This window comes from Dermacentor variabilis, chromosome 2 (assembly GCF_050947875.1).
Source record: "Dermacentor variabilis isolate Ectoservices chromosome 2, ASM5094787v1, whole genome shotgun sequence".
NCBI classification, from domain to species: domain Eukaryota; kingdom Metazoa; phylum Arthropoda; class Arachnida; order Ixodida; family Ixodidae; genus Dermacentor; species Dermacentor variabilis.
The window spans coordinates 92,072,713-92,091,463 of NC_134569.1; the positions used below are offsets into that span (position 1 = coordinate 92,072,713).

The following is an 18,751-nucleotide window of genomic DNA, read 5'->3' on the forward strand; positions in this document are numbered from 1 at the left end:
AATTTAGAAGTTCATTCGACGTTTCACAACCTCACCTGGGCCGCACGTCGGAAGTGCAGCACTACACTGACACCGGTTCACATCAGCCATTACGTCAACGACCATATCGCGTCTCTGCCGAAGAGCGTCGTGTCATTACCACCCAAGTCGAAGATATGCTGCGCCGTGATGTTATTCAACCTTCGCACAGTCCCTGGGCATCTCCTGTCGTTCTCGTTTGCAAGAAGGACGGGTCTATTCGCTTTTGCGTCGACTACCGTCGGTTAAATAAGGTAACGCGCAAAGACGTCTATTCTTTGCCGCGCATCGATGACGCCCTCGACAGTCTTCAGGGAGCACAATTCTTCTCATCCCTTGACTTGCGTTCAGGGTACTGGCAGGTCCCGATGGCTGCGGCCGATCACCAGAAAACCGCATTCATTACGCCTGACGGTTTATATGAATTTAAGGTGATGCCTTTCGGGCTTTGTAACGTCCCTGCCACCTTTGAACGACTCATGGACAACACGCTGCGTGGCCTCAAGTGGTCTATATGTCTGTGTTACCTCGACGATGTCGTGGTTTTCTCGCCTGATTTTCCTACTCACCTGCTCCGCCTCAGACAAGTTTTGACCTGTCTAACGAACGCTGGCCTTCAACTCAACCTCAAGAAGTGCCGCTTCGCCGCGTGCGAGCTCACCATTTTAGGCCACGTTGTGTCCAAGCACGGCGTTCTACCTGATCCTGCAAAACTTCGAGCATTCGCCGAGTTTCCGAAGCCTCAGACCATCAAAAAACTTTGAAGCTTCGTGGGCCTATGCTCATATTTCCGGCGCTTTGTTCGAAATTTCGCATCGATCATGGCGCCATTGACTCAGCTTCTACGCGGTGACGCCGCCCTCTCCTGCTGGTCCCCTGCATGTGACTCCGCCTTTGCTACGCTGCGTCGTCTTCTCATCTCCCCACCTATTCTTCGCCATTTCGACCCGTCAGCTGCAACTGAAGTACATACAGATGCCAGCGGGGTCGGTCTCGGCGCCGTACTCGCCCAACGAAAGGCGGGCTACCCCGAATATGTAGTCGCCTATGCGAGTCGCACACTGACGAAGCCTGAGGCCAATTACAGCGTGACCGAAAAAGAGTGCTTGGCTTTAGTATGGGCACTTGGCAAGTTCCGACCATATCTGTACGGGCGCCCATTCGACTTGGTCACAGATCACCATGCGCTTTGTTGGCTCGCCAACTTGAAAGATCCCACTGGCCGCCTAGCCCGTTGGGCACTACGCATCCAGGAGTACGATATTCGCGTCGTATACCGCAGTGGACGCACACACTCCGACGCAGATGCCTTGTCTCGTTCACCTTTACCTCCAGACTCGGCCTGCGCAACAACTTCCGCACATTCCGTGTCATCTCTCGACATGGAGTCCTTTGCAACCGCACAACGTCGTGACCCGTGGATCGCTTCTCTTTTCGACTATCTTTCTGGATCGTCGACCATCCCTGTATCCCGACCCCTCCGACGCCAAGCAGTTCATTTTGCCATTCGTGACCAGCTGCTGCACCGACGCAATTACACTCCTGAAGGTCGTCGGTGGCTTCTGGTGGTTCCCCGCAGCTTAAGGTCTCAAATATGTGCCGCTTTCCACAACGATCCGCAGTGTGGCCATGCCGGAGTCTTCAAGACGTACGAACGAATTCGCCACCGCTACTACTGGCGCGGCATGTACAATTTTGTTCACAAGTTTGTTCGGTGCTGCCTTGACTTGTCAACGCCGCAAATCGCCGCCTTTACGCCCATCTGGTGCCTTGCAGCCACTCCCGTGCCCTGCCACACCCTTCGATCGCGTCGGCATCGACCTATACGGCCCGCTTCCTATGACACCAGACGGCAATCGGTGGATCGTAGTTGCTATTGATCATTTGACACGCTACGCCGAAACTGCTGCTTTACCAAGTGCTACAGCGCGGGATGTAGCCTCTTTCGTCCTACATCGCTTCGTGCTTCGACACGGCGCACCTCGGGAACTCCTCAGCGATCGAGGTCGCGCCTTTCTCTCCGAAGTTGTCGAAAGTTTGCTTTCGGAATGCCATATTATTCATCGGACAAGCACGGCATACCATCCACAGACTAACGGGCTCACAGAGCGATTTAACCGCACACTTGGTGATATGCTCTCTATGTACGTGGCATCTGATCATGGTAACTGGGACCGCATCCTTCCATTCGTCACGTTCGCGTACAACACCGCGATCCAGGCCACTACGGGATTTGCACCTTTCTTCCTCCTGTATGGCTGCGAGCCTACGCATACCATCGACACGCTCCTTCCATACCGTCCTGACGCCTCCGAGTGTCTACCTGTTTCCGAAGTCGCCCGACAAGCCGAAGAATGCCGCCAGCTAGCGCGCTCCTTTACGGCAGAGCAACAGCAGCGCCAGAAAGAAAACCGCATCGACACGCATCCCAAGACGACCTACGCTCCAGGCGTTCTTGTGTGGTTGTCGGTCCCTTTCCAAACGCCGGGGCTTTCCTCGAAACTCGTCCCAAAATTCGAAGGGCCTTACCGAGTCTTGGAGCAAACATCCCCGGTGAATTTTCTCATTGAGCCCCTGTCACCACCTGAAGACTTGCGCCGGCGTGGACGTGACATTGTCCACGTCTCGCGTCTCAAGCCCTACCACGACCCTCTGCCTCCCGAATCTTAAGGTGCCAGGATGGCTCTTTTTGTCCGGGGGGAGAAGATTGTGAAGAAGAAGACGCGCCTCGCGGCACAGCCGCATCGCCAACGCGCGGCTCGTCTCGCCTCGCGCTGTTGATTGCTGGCGTCCGTTTGGACAGTGTTTCGGGCTGCTTTGCCGTTCCCGGTTGCTGTGCCTTTACATTAGGAGCCGCCAATAAACCTTTTCTCACCACCATCAACCACTTAAACCATAGTTAAAGAAAGAAAGATTAGGAGTTATGATGGTTTGAAGCAGTTGTAAATATTTCACACAACTGGTAAATGTGTCTCAGCACATGTGACATCATCAGCTTTGGGAACCTGTATTTGCTTTCGTGGTATGCTCGCTGTGCTGCAATTTTAGGCACTTATTAATTTAAAACAGCGTGCGCGCGCGCGCGCACCCCCCCCCCCCCCCCCCCCCACACACACACACACAAAAAGCAAATTCTGGGTCTTTCTGTAGTGGGGAATACCGGATTGATTTCCATGACCTGGGACTTTTTAGTGAGTGCCTAAATCTAATTACACAAGCGTCTTTTCTCTTTTCTAAAATTTTGCCACCAGCAGAATGCGGCCGCCGTGGCTGGGGTCAAGTATAGAATCTCGAGCTCAGCAGTGCAATGCCACAGCAGCTAATCTACTGCAGCAAGTGACAGCAGAAACACTATTTGTAAATGCAGGGTTAAAGTACACCGTTCTAAATGGCAGAAGGAAGGCTCACCATAAATTCTGAAGACACCCTTGATAAATCTAATGAGATATAAGAATTGTACAAACCCTGAATGTTGCCAGGATAATCCGTGCCACTTTCTCTTTTCCCGATTCACTGAGAATGTCAGCCAGGATTGGTATGATGTTGTACCTGTAGAGGCAGCAGGCAATGCACATTCTCAAGTTCAATGTTTAGCAATTTTCCTCATGCATTTCCTCGCACATCTGAAAAGTTCTGGTACTTATGAATGGTTGCAAGTTCTTGAAAACAATCAGTTAAAAAATTTCCTGAAATTGCAACTTAAAGTAAACCAGGATTGCCTAGAACGGTGCAGTTATTCATATCTACCCCCTTTAATGGCGATCGCCATTAGTACTAACAAATGCCATCAACACAAGCATTTACAATGAACTTTTCTAAAACTGTTGCCATTTAAAACCAAGTATCGTGTTTCAGATGCTTGGCATAATGTGAAATTTCGTTAACCTGTACTACACTGAAATTCCAGTAATTCAATATCTTTTAATGATTATTGCCGGATAATCAGAACTGATTGGTTGGTCCTGTCAGAGTCGCACGTATTTGCTTAGAGAAAAGGTCCCGCAAATTTCAACTCCTAGAACTGAACAAAATTTCTCACTGCCTTTCAGACAAACTTCAGCCAAAGTCTGGTGCATTGCTAGTTACTGCAATTATGTGTAATGCAGAAATCGAGCCTTTTAGCTTTGACTGTTATGTTAGGCTCACAGCGCATGTACCACCTCTCTCCAGAACAGGGGTAACATGCTGCACTAGCAGCATTTTAACATACTGCCATTGCATGCCCCATTTCAGTGGATAAGCAAATTAATGATGCAGTAAAGAATTAGGCTTCCACATCACCAAAGACTGATCAGCGCTAAATGATATGGCATTATCTGATAGGCACGCAGTGCACAAAACGCACCAGTGTGATAAATTATCTCTCTGCATTTCCAGCTCAAATTAGCTGCACTCATTCACTGATCTGTAATTTCTGACAGCACTTCCAAAAATTTCTGGTAAGGCACCAGGCATTGTTGATGTGGCACAATGGCCGCAAGGTAAATTGGACAGCTTGAAGGAAATCTTGGACACCTCACAATATGGTGTCCAGCGGTGTGTGTTGGTGTTTTTTCTGCATTTTGTTTAATTCGACTCGCCAGATAACCCGATTTTGTTGGTCCCGTCAGGGTCAAATTAACGGAAGTCGATTGTAATTGCTATTGCCATAATAAGTATATTTCATGCAAGTACAAAAGCAGGCTTAACTTTTGAACAAACAATATAAGTGGCCTGTGTGGCACAGCAAAATTGTGAATTGCCCAATAACTGAAAGTAAGAAGACTGAAAAAAAAATAAGATGCCTTGTATGTTGTAATATTACGACTTCATTATGTATTCTGCAGAGTGAAGCTCATGAAGTGAAAAGTTTCAGTGACATATTCTTCACATTTCTGTAATTGTGGTATACAGAGGTGGGGGACACCAAGACAGCTGTTTAACACCATAATCCAATGCACTAACAGCTTTTCCAATCATTTAGGGCAATGGATTATGGCAGTGAAAATAGAAGGAAAACTAGATTGCTGCATCTGGGACAAAAGTGGCCACAGTCTGACCAAGATCAATTAAGAACTGCAGCCAGAATCCTGCTGCCCAGTACAGTAATCCCCAAAATATTGGCACATCATTTTGTGGCCTGTTCACTGTTCTCAAAAATAATTATATGTGGTCACAGTCTCACAGAAAGCATCAGCCATTAAATATGACTCAGTGCTGTGACAAGCCTCATCATCTCCAGAGTAAATGAGTGCTGCAAGGTCTTACTTGCTCATCCGCTTGGCCAAGTCAACGTTGAAGGTGAGGACCCAGAGGCAGAAGGTAAGCTGGTACTGAATCTGGAAGTTCACTCGACCCGCCAGCACTGTCACAATGCTGTGAGCGAGAAACAAAACATCACGATGGACTCATCTATGTGCTTGCTCCTTCCTCAATGTTTACCTTACGGCCACATCAATGACGTTAAGTTTTTTTGTGAGTACATTTATGTAGGCAAGAAATGCCGCTGTGCAAATACCAAACTGTTACAACAAAATTTTCAAGGTGCTGCCATATACAGCATTCAAATAATGAAACAAGAAAGCGTGAGTTTGCAGCTTTTGTCACATCTGGAGCTCTGTGTTGGGGTGTTATAATGCTATAAACATTTTCAATCTTGGCCAGTTTGAAGTGACAGGCACAAGTGTCAGTGCACCATTCTGATGTTCTTTGATATCTCCTGAGCCTTGCGTGTTTCACTGTGATGGAGAGCGTAGCAAGGGTCAGATGTTCAGATTACTGCACTCCAGTGTTGTGAACAGTACAAAAAGATTTGTCTTTCTGGTGTAAATACGAGTGAATGAAAGCCCAAACTCAGCACATAAACTGCTTGCACCTTGAGAATCAACAAGATCACAGTCCTGATACCAGCAAGCTAATGTAATGTTTTTAGTGACAGTAACATGTGCACACAATATCACATGTTTCCACTAATAGCACAACAGCAATGAAAGCAACGCACAAAGCAACATGAGGTGGTAATGGTGCCAACATTGGCCAGCAGCTGGCAAATTATGTACGATTGACTTAATTCACATGCAGCTATTATTTGAATGTTCTGCCACACATTCTACTAGCAGATTCATCGCTGTTGCAACAGATCTGAGAAGCACTGCCATCAGTGTTACAAAAAGGACACATACACTACAGAGCATCCTTACATGAGGATGACACATGCCAGAAAGTGATGACATTACACACACATGGTAGAAGTAAAGCAAGACAAGGATAGCATGCACGCCAACGTGCAAGCGGTGGGAGCACCTTAGAGCAAAAGCACTGAATTGTCCTATACTTACGTTGAAATGCCATCAATGGCAACGAAGGCTAGCTTGTACTCATTGATCCGCAGCATCATCTGCATACACCGAGCCACGGACTGGATGTAGTCATTGTTCTGGGAGCAAAAGAAAGGACGGCAGACAGGCAAGTGTCAACATCATAGCCAGCTAGCAGTTTGTGCGCAATAGAAGGGAAAAAAAACAAGAAAGGATAGGTATATACTGGCTCAATTTAATGATCTGCCTGAAATACACCTCCACATATCCCACTTCCCCCACTCTTCAGAATAGCCAGCCACAATGTAGGCGCTCTGTGCAAATGACACAAAAAGTGTTGCCTCATTTCACGCAACCCCATCTATCGAGCACTTTCAATGCCTTTGGACATACCAGTCAAACGTAACCATAGAAAAAGAAAATGTTTCTGTGTGCTTTTTGTACCAGCCAGTTGGTGTAACGAGTGCAGTTATTTGCATGGCACTATAAGCCCACACTAAAATACAACGCGAAAAGTGGTAAGTCCTTCAATAAAAAGAGGTCCTTGAATAATTCTATTGCATCTACAATGGCAAACACTTAAAAGTGTCTGACGGCAATGTTTCTGTTACATGTGAGAAAATAAATAATGCAACCACTCAATCTAACACGCAACCACAGTGACCATGATAAATTGGCAGACAGAGGAGTGCACATGTTTGCAACTAGTCAAATTTATTTACATGTTAAAACAGACGAAGAATTGCACATCACTGAATAAGCAAACAATGCTCATGCTTAGCTACAGTGATGCAGTGCTGGCCTCACAATATCATAAAAATACACAATTGCATTAGTCAGTCACATTATCTCAGGCTTTGCACCATGTCTGGCACCGCACCACAATATGCTGACTTATTCATAACATTGTTCTGGTAATATATCTAAGTGTGCATTATTAAACATATTCTGAAAGCCTTGTTATGGACGTTCTTCAGCTTATCAAAGGACCCACAAATTTGTCTTAGTGCACTCACCGGCATGCGAAGCTGGTCCTTGAGCCAGGTGAGGTAATGCTGCAAGTCGGAGCCCTCCATCAGCTCACGGCTCCAGCAAGCAATCTTGGCAATGATGCGACTTGTCTGGTTGCAGACAATGAAATCAATGCACAAGCAAAACAGATGTATCAAGACACTACACAACACTGTACTTGTTTCGCTGCAATACTGTGGGCCATTTTGACACTCATTGAGGTTCGCTCGGTGGTCTGCTTGCTGCTACATCGAGCCTCACAACAAGTAGCAGCATAGGAGGAAAACGAGCGAGCCGGAGCGAGTGCCAAAACTTCATGATGTCCTGCTACCAAGTGACCACCTTCTGCACCATGAGGTCACGACACAGTAACCTCCTGGGTAACAAAACCAAAACTGGCTATAGAAAAGCTATTATAAGTTATTTAGGATGCTCCATGCTCCAACGTGTGCTAGTATCTTTGGTAGGGTTTAGAGGTCTACGACCTTCAATTAACACACATGCATACAAAACGAAAAATAGAAAAAAAGGCAACAAGAAAGTCCAAAATACGTCAGTACTTTTTTAAATTAAACCCACTGGAGAAATGCTCCCTCTAAGCAAAATCTGGGTGGAAATCGCTCAACGATGTAACTGAAAGAGCAGCAGGCACTTGACACTTATTTATGAACCACTCAGTAAACCTGCATGAATTTCGGCAATTTTCAACCGTAGTTGATGCGCCTCACTGCTTTTACAACAATAAGCTTTCGCATGCCTCTGTTTGCTTTCCAATATAAATATGTGCAAGCAATTTTTTCACACTTCTTTTCTAAGGAAAACATGTGCCGATAAAAGCTTGCTGAATTTTGAGAACATAGATGCCGAGAAATCCAGTATCTAGTTATTTTTGCCAATACTTTCCTTGGATTGATTGTCTGTTGGCTTTTTATTGTTGCAATGAATAGCATCGCACCAGAAAAGTATCCCTTGAAGTTGCTGTTTTCAAATCATGCCCCAGAAGGTGTGTCAGCAAACAAGGGGCTCAACAATCTGTTGGCCCTCACAAAACTAGATGTGGGCTACAATAGTAAGATGGAATCCACGCAAAAGCTTCTGAGACTGAATAGCAGGCACATTAAAGGGGCTATGACCACCATCACATGACTACTCTGTTTTATCATTGTAACTGAAAGTAAAGAGCTCGATATGGTTATACAGACAAAAAAACATGGCTATCATAGCACATTGTGACTCATAATTTTGCTTCCTTTAAGCTACTTCCACCCACAGCAACCACCATTTTGGTATGGACTGTGCGATGTCGGGAATTGAGGGGCCAGTGCTGTGTCATCTTCTTTGAAACAGTGCGAGACCACATCAGACTCTTTACTCTGCGTGCTCTGGCAACCAAAGGCACAGCAAGGGTGTCGGCATTGAATTGTGCCTGCAATTCCTTCCCTCACACAATAAAAAGCAGCAGCAAATTTCAGAGACACACATGCAAAATCAAAAGAATGCGTGGTGGCATTTTATAGCCCTGCAATCACTTTCAATATTTGTAGTGCACAAAAGCATAGCCTTTGAGATAGGCTTTTGTTACTCGAGGGAGCCATTTCTGGGGCTGCCAATTCATTTCTTCTCCACTCAGTCTTGCCATACTGCTGCACAGTTCAACAGCGACATAAAAATATTCATATGCAAATTTTCTACTGCACCGAATGTGCTCAAATTTTGTTAATGCTGTGGGACACATGCAGCTTAACATGAATGCATAATTCAAGCTCAAAAATTTGCTGTCATGGCTCCTCCAAGTCTCCACTAACAAATATATTGTGCGCATAGCTAAACAAGGAAAGACGACCAAATTGTGCATTGTATGAACACAACAATGGACAATGGTGTGTTAATATGTGATGATTTAAAATGTGAAAATTACACAGAAAATGTAACGTTAAGCATGATGTAATGATGAATGAACTAGGCTGACTTTCAGTTCTTGTGTAAGCAACAACAGTCCACTCGTAATAATTTCTCCACTTTGGGGGGCCCACCCATATTTTCTGTAATGAATTTATCTGGATGTTGCAACATTTCACACATGGCATACCATATTCACAATGAAGCCATCTGGTCGATTCAGCAAGGTCAAAAACTGAGTCCAGACTGGCTCCTTTTTCTTGCGGGCATACTCCTTGAAAATCTCCACTCGTGACTTGTCTTCCTGCAAAGTAAATAAGGTCACATAATGTCTGCAGGTGAAGCAATACAAAAATCCATCACAAGATGCAATAGAAGCTCATTCATTAAAAAACAGGTTCAGCAAAAACTAGGTGCAATGCTTCAGACAAGAAACTGTCAGTTTCTTGTCATTCATACTTATTCAAACTGTCACTCATGTTTGCCGTTAAAAGAGCCTGATACAACATATGAGCTATGCAACTTGTCTGAAATTAGAACTGTTCATGCAAGTGAACAGTTTTATCATAAGCTTTGCAAATGACAAATGTTCACATACTGTACAAATTAACTCATACACTTATCCAGTAACTAGGATTTTGCTTCCTTACTCACAACAATATTGACATGCATACTTGGTCTTTTTCCAGTGACCATCTTTCACCAACTAATAAATGTTAAAGGTTATTGTTCAGCCTTTCTGTATCAGAAATTTCCCAAATGTTATCGCTAGTTCGAGCTGTTGCCTATGTTGTCACCAAGCCTGGGATAATAAGATTGTGTGCGTGATGCAAATAGTGGTGTACATTCTATAGCCTATGCGAGCACCAGCGATTACACTGGAAGTTTCATTGAGCCATGTATACGCTTACGCATCTGATCCACAGATCAAATTTTCGGCGCAGACGCTGCTCACCGCTGTCGTATTGCTTCGAGTGTAACTTGTTTTTCTTGGCGCACGTTCACTCAATGAAGAGTTAGTCTCATAATTCAGTATTTGCTACTGTGTTCTGATTGTCACTACAATGTGATAATGTGTGCAATATAGCCAAACTTGAGTGACAAACAAAAATAGAGTTGGAAGGACACCTAATAAAACTGCAGCAAGCATTACCTGAAGCATTTCGTCTATCATGATGAGGATGTACTGGATGGTCTGGTCTCTTGAGATGTGCCCCAGCATGTTGAAAAAGGTCTTGGCTGACTGCAGACGCTGCTGCTTGAGCAGGTTAGCCCTGCTCTCTGGTGTCGACTGGTCAAGGGCAACAATGAAGTTGTAGTCTTCTTGTGTGATCATCTGGCTCCTGCACAAGATGAATGATGTGGCCCGACACAATGCGCACAAAGCATATAACGTCATACAAGTCATATGAAGTACTCATGAACTTGCTTCACTGATCACTTAGATAGGCAAGGCAAAAGCTGCTGCATCATACAGTAATGCCAACCAACCACAATAAAGCAGGATGACCTCTGTGCTCAAACTCCATGCAAGAAATCAGATCTTTGCATGTACTTGCTCTATGGTGGGCAAGAGAGCAAAGCTGGCTCTCCGAGATCTCTCAGTAGCGGCACATCACTTAACAGGTGTTGCAGCCCAAGAGGTCTAGTCAGAAACACTGTACACCAACATGCAGCGGCAGCATACTCTGGAGCACAAGAGCTCCTGTAATGCAGGAAAATGTGACAGAAGCTGCAATTCGTGCTCTCTCACATGAATGAGAAATGGCCAGTGTTACCCTGGCACATTAAAATTTCTGGTTTCATCACAGTAATTAAACTCGCATTCTTAGTTGCGACGTACCTAGTGCATTAATTGGTGCCATTATTCTGATCCATGAAACATGCCATGAGCCACAAGTTCACTGCCGTAACTACGAATATGCGACCATAGTGACATGTCACTTATTTATTACAAGGTCCCCCACAGCCATGAGATATGAGACCTCCTCCTGTATACATTAACTTATGACGTGAAATCGTTAAGTATTTTACTCACTGGAGGTAGGACTGCCAATTGACCCTTTGTTGCCGTATTTCGTTCGCCCTTTGGTGAAGAACACTGGTGGCAGCCACCACACCTAGAAAAAGTAATTTAAAAATACAATTAAGAAACACGACAGAAATGGACTGCTACGCCGGTGCCTAGCTGTTATACCAATGAAAACTTATGATCACACGTTAGAGACTCGCAAGCTCGACATATTTCGAATACGTATGAAAAAAACGCTTGCAATCTGTAACAATCAGCATTCTCAGCTTGCCCTATGAACACTCTGTCGCTACAATAAACACATACGCAACGTAACTTAGATTGCTATATCACCAAAAACAAGTTGATACGGTGCAAATTACACTATGAAACAAGGAGAAAGCCCATGCTTAGAGTGCAGCATAAATCATGCACATTACATAAATTAACTTATATATTCCCCGAATTGTGCTACAGCGATTTAAATAACAAGGAGCAATCGCAAGAGCAAAATGAAAGTTGCAACTAGCCGCGGCTCCGCTGCAAACAACGGGGCAGTAAAACCACGCTCATTGAATAGAATGAGAAAACACGCAATAACTAATGTATAGAAGAGGCCGTAAGTGAAATGACAAACCTCCTTTTTCGAAATCATCGGGCAAACCCGTTAAAACAGAGCCAATATCCGTGCTCAGAGACATGTTTTGCGACAGGCAGCGGAGACGGCAGCAGACGTCACGTGAGGAGGAGAACGATGCGGCACACCCCGAAATGGGGCAAAAATCGAGCTGTCGGCGGATGCCGCAAAGCTTGAAGCTCGCCTACAGTTTCAGACTGGTACGGTCGACAGCAGTGCCCATGTACAGTCCACTAAACGAGACTTCCAAATGTGAGATCGTAAGAAATACACAGAAGTCAACACGGCACTGGCGACTCTCCGCCAAGCCTCCTTGAGCGTCGCATCAGTCAGCTGGCTGTGATACGCTCACTTTTTATTGTGTCGTGGCAAATAGTTTAAAGTAAACGCGTGCGAGAATAATTTGATTTAATGAAATCGTCTGCACTTCAATTCCATCCAATACGCTATTTTAAGCATATAGTTGTTGCAGTTATAACCGCTGTAGGTCGTGAAGGTCGTGAGGTGTCACTTTAAGCGCGAAATTCAAAAACCCATGGCACGTCTTGCATGGAACTGTTCCATGCGTTGAGCCCTAACTCTCATTACGGCTATAATATAGATTACCTATCTATATAGCCTTGCTAAGACGTCGGTAACAATTATAGTCGTCATATATTCCCTGACGTCCGCTTTCTTTATTTATTTTTTCTAGGATAACATTATCGACATAGGACATGCATGACTTGGTACGTGACTGCTGTTGTCACCTCCGCACGAAACTGATAAAGCGACAAAACAGCTGCGCGACTTTTTGGCGTTACATCACCAACGGACTTACACGAAGCAAACTACATTCAATTATTGCTTGCAACTGATTACACTGTTTGGCAGTTTTGTAACTGATCGGTGCTTTTGTTACTTGGTAACGCTAAGCTCGATCACTTAATTCAATTACTTGTTCAGGTAAGAAATTACATGCAAGTAGTTACTTTATTGATGGACAAGCTGTTACAGCTGACACAGCTTTGAGCATATATATTTGGCGGGAACTACATTAGAACCTCCGCGGTCGTGCACGAAGAGGCAAACCTGGACGCTCAACGTCTGTTTCCTCATCGTAAAGATCCACCAGATGTTGTCCAACGAATTAGACCAGGGCTGATATGGCAGCTATCGGTCAATTGTGATGGCCACTTCGGATATTGACTCCAGGAGATCCCCTTCGTACGATTCTTTAAACTTTTAATTGGCCCCATCTGGAGCGCATTCTCTGATCCCCAGCAACAGCACGAAGCGCTGCGCTTCATAGAGGACCCAGGCACGAGCACTGTGGCATTGAGTAGCTACAATCTTGTGCTCAAGGCGCTCGTATTTTACGACCCCGCCTTTCCCCCAGTGCGCAAATTGAACGTGACTTCACAAAGAAACCAGGGAAGACGACCGACGAAAATAATGAAAAGCAAATGTTAGTGAAAATAACGTGGGAAGGGCTGCAGAACACGCACTGAAAGAACCAGACCAGTTTGTTCTATCCATACTGTGTTTATGCAATATTAATAAAGGTTGGGAGAAAAGTAACGAAAAAGTTGTCGATTGGATTTAAGCAATTGCTGAATTGCTTCCTTGAGGCTACTGCAATCAATTACATTTCTGGATGAAGTAATTGTAACCGGTTACATAGTTTTGATATATAACGTGTACAAGTCTGATATGAAAGACATGGACCATGCTGGACATTTTGTTCTGTTGTGCCGTGATTCTGTTGTCGAGTCCTAAGCCACCATGTTGAAATATCACTCGAACAATCTCGGCCTACTACTCACCGGCAGTATTGTGTAACCAGTGAATCGTCATGGACACACTTACAGCGCTAGCCTAAACATAGACACAATCAACAAGAAACAATACGGATATAGCGCCGTGTTTCTTTCTTGTTTCTTGTCTCTGTCTATGTTTACCCCAGCACTGTGAGCGTATGTATCCCGGATGACTCGCTATATACTAGCCCAAGCGTTCACCTTACTGTGAATCATGCTCCATTACGACACTTATGACGCCGCATGCAAGCTATTTCATTTTAAGTGTTTACTGCGCTACAAGCGGTCATTATATCAAGACCGGTGGACGCTTTAAATTGTGCGGCCGTCAACGTGAATCACTGCGAAATTAACTAAAATTCGCTGATAATGCATATATTTCAGGCTACACGTTGCAAGTGCCGCAGTTGAAACCAGTCACTGTTTCGGGCTTGTGCACCGTGCATGAATCCTTAGACTAGCACCAGTTTAGAGTCAGTCGTCTGCAATATACGAAACACCTTAGTGCCGCGAAATACACTGCAGTGTTGCGTACGTATCTGTCTCGGAGAGTGTAAGTCTGTCTTCACTGCGTGCCAAGAGTGAAGACAGCAGGGAGGGCGCGTCGCACTTACGCTCGCTGGCGCTGTCGGCTCCTGTGGATGAACGGGGAGCGTGCATGGTGTGCGCAGAGCTTTCGGGAGAACTGCCCACCAGCAGGTGCAGGGTGGTCTTCAAGAGCGAGCTGAATGTGGAGCGCAGAATCGTGAAGCTGGTTGACGAACCAAGCAAGTGGCTATACCGGCATGGCAGACCGGAATGGCAGCCCTCTTCTTCTGCTTCTTCTTCGCTGCGTCTGCGGTTCGCACGTGACAGCGAAACGCCAACAGTTTCTTCGACCTCGTTGTCTTTGTCGAATGAGTGCCGTTTGTATCGTTCGAAACTCTGGCAAGTGCCACAATGATGACGGCACTGTAGGTTGAACGAATAATTACAGGCTCGAGGCGCTTGGTACAAGAGCAACACGAAGACCTCGTGATGAAGTACTCGTGGAGATTGGTTGCCGAGTTCGTTCTCCCCTCACTTCCCTTGAAAGCGATACCTCGATCCTTGACATATTCCCCACACTAAGTATGCGCCAAAGTTCTCAGCCACCATCGTCATCATCATCTTGAACCGATCTCAACTACGTACCGTACGTGAAAACATGGTATGAACGTTTTCGCGTCAACTAATAGGCCCCTGGAGCTAATCAGAACTTGGTTGTCATTTCTTCACGAGCATATAGTTCAAACCACAGATGATTCGACGCACCCGCTACAACTTTCACCTTTAGCAGTTTTCTCCAAGTGAATTGCTTCTTCTATTACCATTTCCACGGGTCTCCCGGCAATCCTTTGAGCTATCGAACGCCCTCACTTGGAACGCTCCCATTACTAGCATTTTTTCGTCATCTTACAAAAGACTGGGATTTTTAAAGCGTCACCTTCACATAGCTACGAAATACGTCAATTTATTTGCTTATATAAAGACCACATAAAGACAACAGGCAGCGAATCCAATAAAAAAAAAAGAAAGCATCGGGGAAATTAACTGTGGTTAAAATTGGAATGTAGAAAATAATGAAGAAAAGGGAAATGAAAGTGGACGAAAAGATAGCTTGTTGCCGGTGAAAGCCGAACCCACAACTTCCGTTTCCCTTCTTCTCTCGTTTGTTCATTGTGAGGGTCTCGAATCTGGCAGCCTTGATGTCAATAGGTAGCATGCGAGGGCTTATTATCCACGTGCCTGCTCTCCTAAGATCACATGTTGCGGGACGCCATCGGGCAAAAAAAGGATGTTCCACATCCGCGCACCATGGCTCTGAGTGGCTCTGGCTAACACTCCTATAGGGCTAGATCTAGTAAACATAAAATACCCAAGTTAGTTGACGAATTGATAGCCCTCGCCGTAGCACATTTGGTAATGCAATGCACGCGCAATGCATGCGCAATGCGGAGGTTGTGGGTTCAGCTCCCACCGGCGATAAGTTATCTTTTCGTCCACTTTCATTTCCCATTTCTTCATTACTTTCTACATTCCAATTTTCACCACAGTTAATTTCCTTGATTCACGGTGGTGTCACCGTGAACACGGCACATGCCTAAACGGCAGAGGAAGCGGCCATAGCACTGGCCCTCACACAAACCAAAGGTACATACATGATCTGCGATTCGCAAACGGCAATTCGCAATTTTGCAAATGGGCGCATCTCGCAAGAGGCGTATCACATACTCCAGCGACATCCCATACAGCAGGGAGAGACCGACTTCGATAACCGAAGGCACTTGCTATGGATCCCGGCACACACTGGATTGAGCACCCCCAACGAAGAGGCTCACCGCGTTGCTCAAGGCCTCACTCACCGAGCACCATCGGAGGAAGAGCCGCCGCGGGGTATACTGCAAACGTCTGGGCGTGGGAGGATCGTATGACCAGGTTCCACGACATCACGACACACTACCAGTTACAAAGACGCGTATACCCATTCCCTCACGCTAGGTTCGACAGGACGCAAGCAGTACACTTCAGACAATTACAAACGGATTCTTACAGAATCCCCAAACTCATGCACGCCATGAATCTCGACATGTACACTACAAACAGATGCACGTCGTGTGGCGAGGTTGCCACACTTAATCACATGTTATGGGAGCGTCGGGACTTAACAAACAAGTGGGGCAGTGCCGACCTCTCCGTCTCTTCCGCCGCTGCAGCCTCCGCTCGCGCTGGAAGACCGCACTGCTCAGCTCGAACCTGACAGCACAACTCTGAGCCGTCCAGCCAGCCGAGGAAGCCACTTCGAGACAAGGTCTCGGAACCGCGTCCGCGGCGGGTGCCCAGACCCACTAAAAAGACGCCGCACTCGAATCTCATTGATTTGAAAATAAAGTTTACGCTTTCCTTGGCTTCATTGTATGTTGGCTTTACGTGGTTATGATTATCAAGATCGAGCCCCTTTGTTTCCCTTCTTCTCTTGCCTATATAAAGCGTTTCTCAGACCAAAACCATAATTTTCTTCACCCATCTAAAATCCGCATCAGGAATATTTACAAAAAATGACCTTTAACAATTTCAAGGGTTTGTAACTAGGTTGATTAATACTTCCTATTTTTTACGACATCAGTCTATCATCTTTGAAAGCATAAATAGACTTATCAGTTCTTTCTTATCGCCGTTGTATCGCCAGCCTCCGTCCTTTCCTTAAGTCTTTCTACAGCGCACTGCATCACGCACTTTACACCTTACGCCACACGCATACATCACAACGCACCGGACACCCATTTCAATTTTCATGCCCGCGTTTCCGCACTACTACTTTTTCAGCCTTATTTTTCTTCCGGGCAGCATCAGACTGAAACGGCCTTACCCATCAGTTGTCCATCGATGTTACTGTTACACAAGCTAACATAACGTGTATTAAAATAAGAATGCACCATGTAACTCCACCACATGTGTAATATCCATAACGCAGATGCATAACGCAGAAATAAAACTGAACTGAACTGAACGGATCGCACAGACCGGCAGACTTTGCGTTCTAGATTCCTTTAAGATCCTCAGCGGCCGTATAACCTACCAGTTCAGTTTTCTTACCGTGCCTTAGGTATATGTAGCTTAGTCGTCACCTTGATAGCGAACGCTACACTCAGCGTGCGTTCATCGCACGCTGCGTCGCATGGTGTCGGGCGTTCATTCCGCAACGCCCTAACGGTATGCAAGCGCCGGGCTCGTTCAAAAGCAGTTCAAACCCCAGTTCAAACCCCAGTTCAAACCCAGTTCAAACGCGGCTGAGGTGTCTTTACCTAATTATTTATATATGTTTATGAAGACCCATGTCGTTGCCAGAGTGCATGTAAAACTAAATAAATCACAGAAAAGGAGGCTTCCCCACTCATAGTATCTTATTGTGAAAAAGCCAACTTTAAAGGTGCCTGTCACACACGTTCGGACTCATTCGGAACCTCGTCCATGTTATCACACAAACCGCTTACACGAGGTCGATAAAAGTAGTTTGAGTCTGCTTCTCGGGCACAAATTTGCATGTCGGGTTTACGTAAGCATGGCTAAGGTCAGGTGAGCACTGGGGATGGCTACGTCTGTCCGCTTTCACGGGGTACGTTGTTGACTCGGACCGACCCGCCCGGCGGAATGCATGTAGGCGCTGTCGGGTATGGTGTTGGCGGTGCAGCGGTAAAAGCGACTTTCGCCGATTCGATCTTTTTGCCACAGCAACTTCTTGTCTTCTGAACTGAGTTCATGCAAACGGGTCGGGTCGGGGGTACGTCAATTTGGCGTTTAACTCGGTCCGTTCCTGTCGGGTTGATGTAGACGAATCAACGAACGGGCATACGCAGACAATGCAGACGACTCACTGGTCAAATTAAACGCTATCACTGGGTTGCGCAGTGACTGGCACGAAATAAAATGCGACGTACGTGGCTCTACGCGGTAAGATGCTATTGATACATATCGAGATTGAGACGTACGCAGTGGCTATAACAATTCAATGATTAGGTGACCCAAATTATGTTCCTCACTGAATTGCGGAGTTTATATAACTTCCCTAAATTGCACAGTTGCGTTGTTAGGAACTCCGCAGTGAAGCGCCTCCGGATCAATTTTTACCGTCTCCGGTGGTTTGAAACATGCACTCGAAGCACGGTGCACGATCGTTTTTGTATTCCGCCCTCATCGAATGCGGCCGCCGCGGCAGGAGTTGAACCCACGACCTCGTGCTCAGCAGCGCAATGTCCTAGCCGCAGAGCCGCCGCGGCTGGTCCATGGTCTTCACTATATCGATGTTCTAGGCAAAGGAATCATGCATATAACCCGAATGGTCCCCTGCAGTTCCATTTGTGCTCCGTATAGGGCGGTCGTTTCCTGTACAAAACCTGTGAAGAAGCCTGTTGCGGGAAACGATGTAAAATCGACGTACTTCGCGGCATATTTTAGTGCGTATGTCTCAGGATGTATTCAACGTACATATTTTGAATACTGCATGGTTGACTTCAATTCCAAGAGTGCATCATTTGTGCTGGTAATCAGATAATTCGCTGAG

General features: G+C 45.8%; 1 protein-coding gene across 3 annotated transcripts in view; it reads right to left on the bottom strand.

Annotated features, from left to right (window-relative positions):
• VhaSFD (V-type proton ATPase subunit VhaSFD) overlaps positions 1-18,751 on the bottom strand; it is a 49,727-nt gene that overhangs the window by 10,861 nt on the left and 20,115 nt on the right. Inside the window, exons 1-8 of one of the 3 annotated variants that reach the window (XM_075681297.1) lie at positions 14,286-14,484; positions 11,263-11,344; positions 10,378-10,567; positions 9,415-9,528; positions 7,331-7,435; positions 6,336-6,433; positions 5,266-5,373; positions 3,483-3,567 (exon numbers count right to left, since the gene is read on the bottom strand). In XM_075681297.1, the coding sequence (XP_075537412.1) occupies positions 3,483-3,567; positions 5,266-5,373; positions 6,336-6,433; positions 7,331-7,435; positions 9,415-9,528; positions 10,378-10,567; positions 11,263-11,344; positions 14,286-14,331 (828 nt within the window). In that variant the 5' untranslated portion in view covers positions 14,332-14,484. Of the gene's footprint in view, positions 1-3,482; positions 3,568-5,265; positions 5,374-6,335; positions 6,434-7,330; positions 7,436-9,414; positions 9,529-10,377; positions 10,568-11,262; positions 11,345-11,872; positions 12,205-14,285; positions 14,485-18,751 lie in introns of those variants that run through there. The other 2 variants (XM_075681296.1, XM_075681295.1) reach the window with 2 other exon arrangements.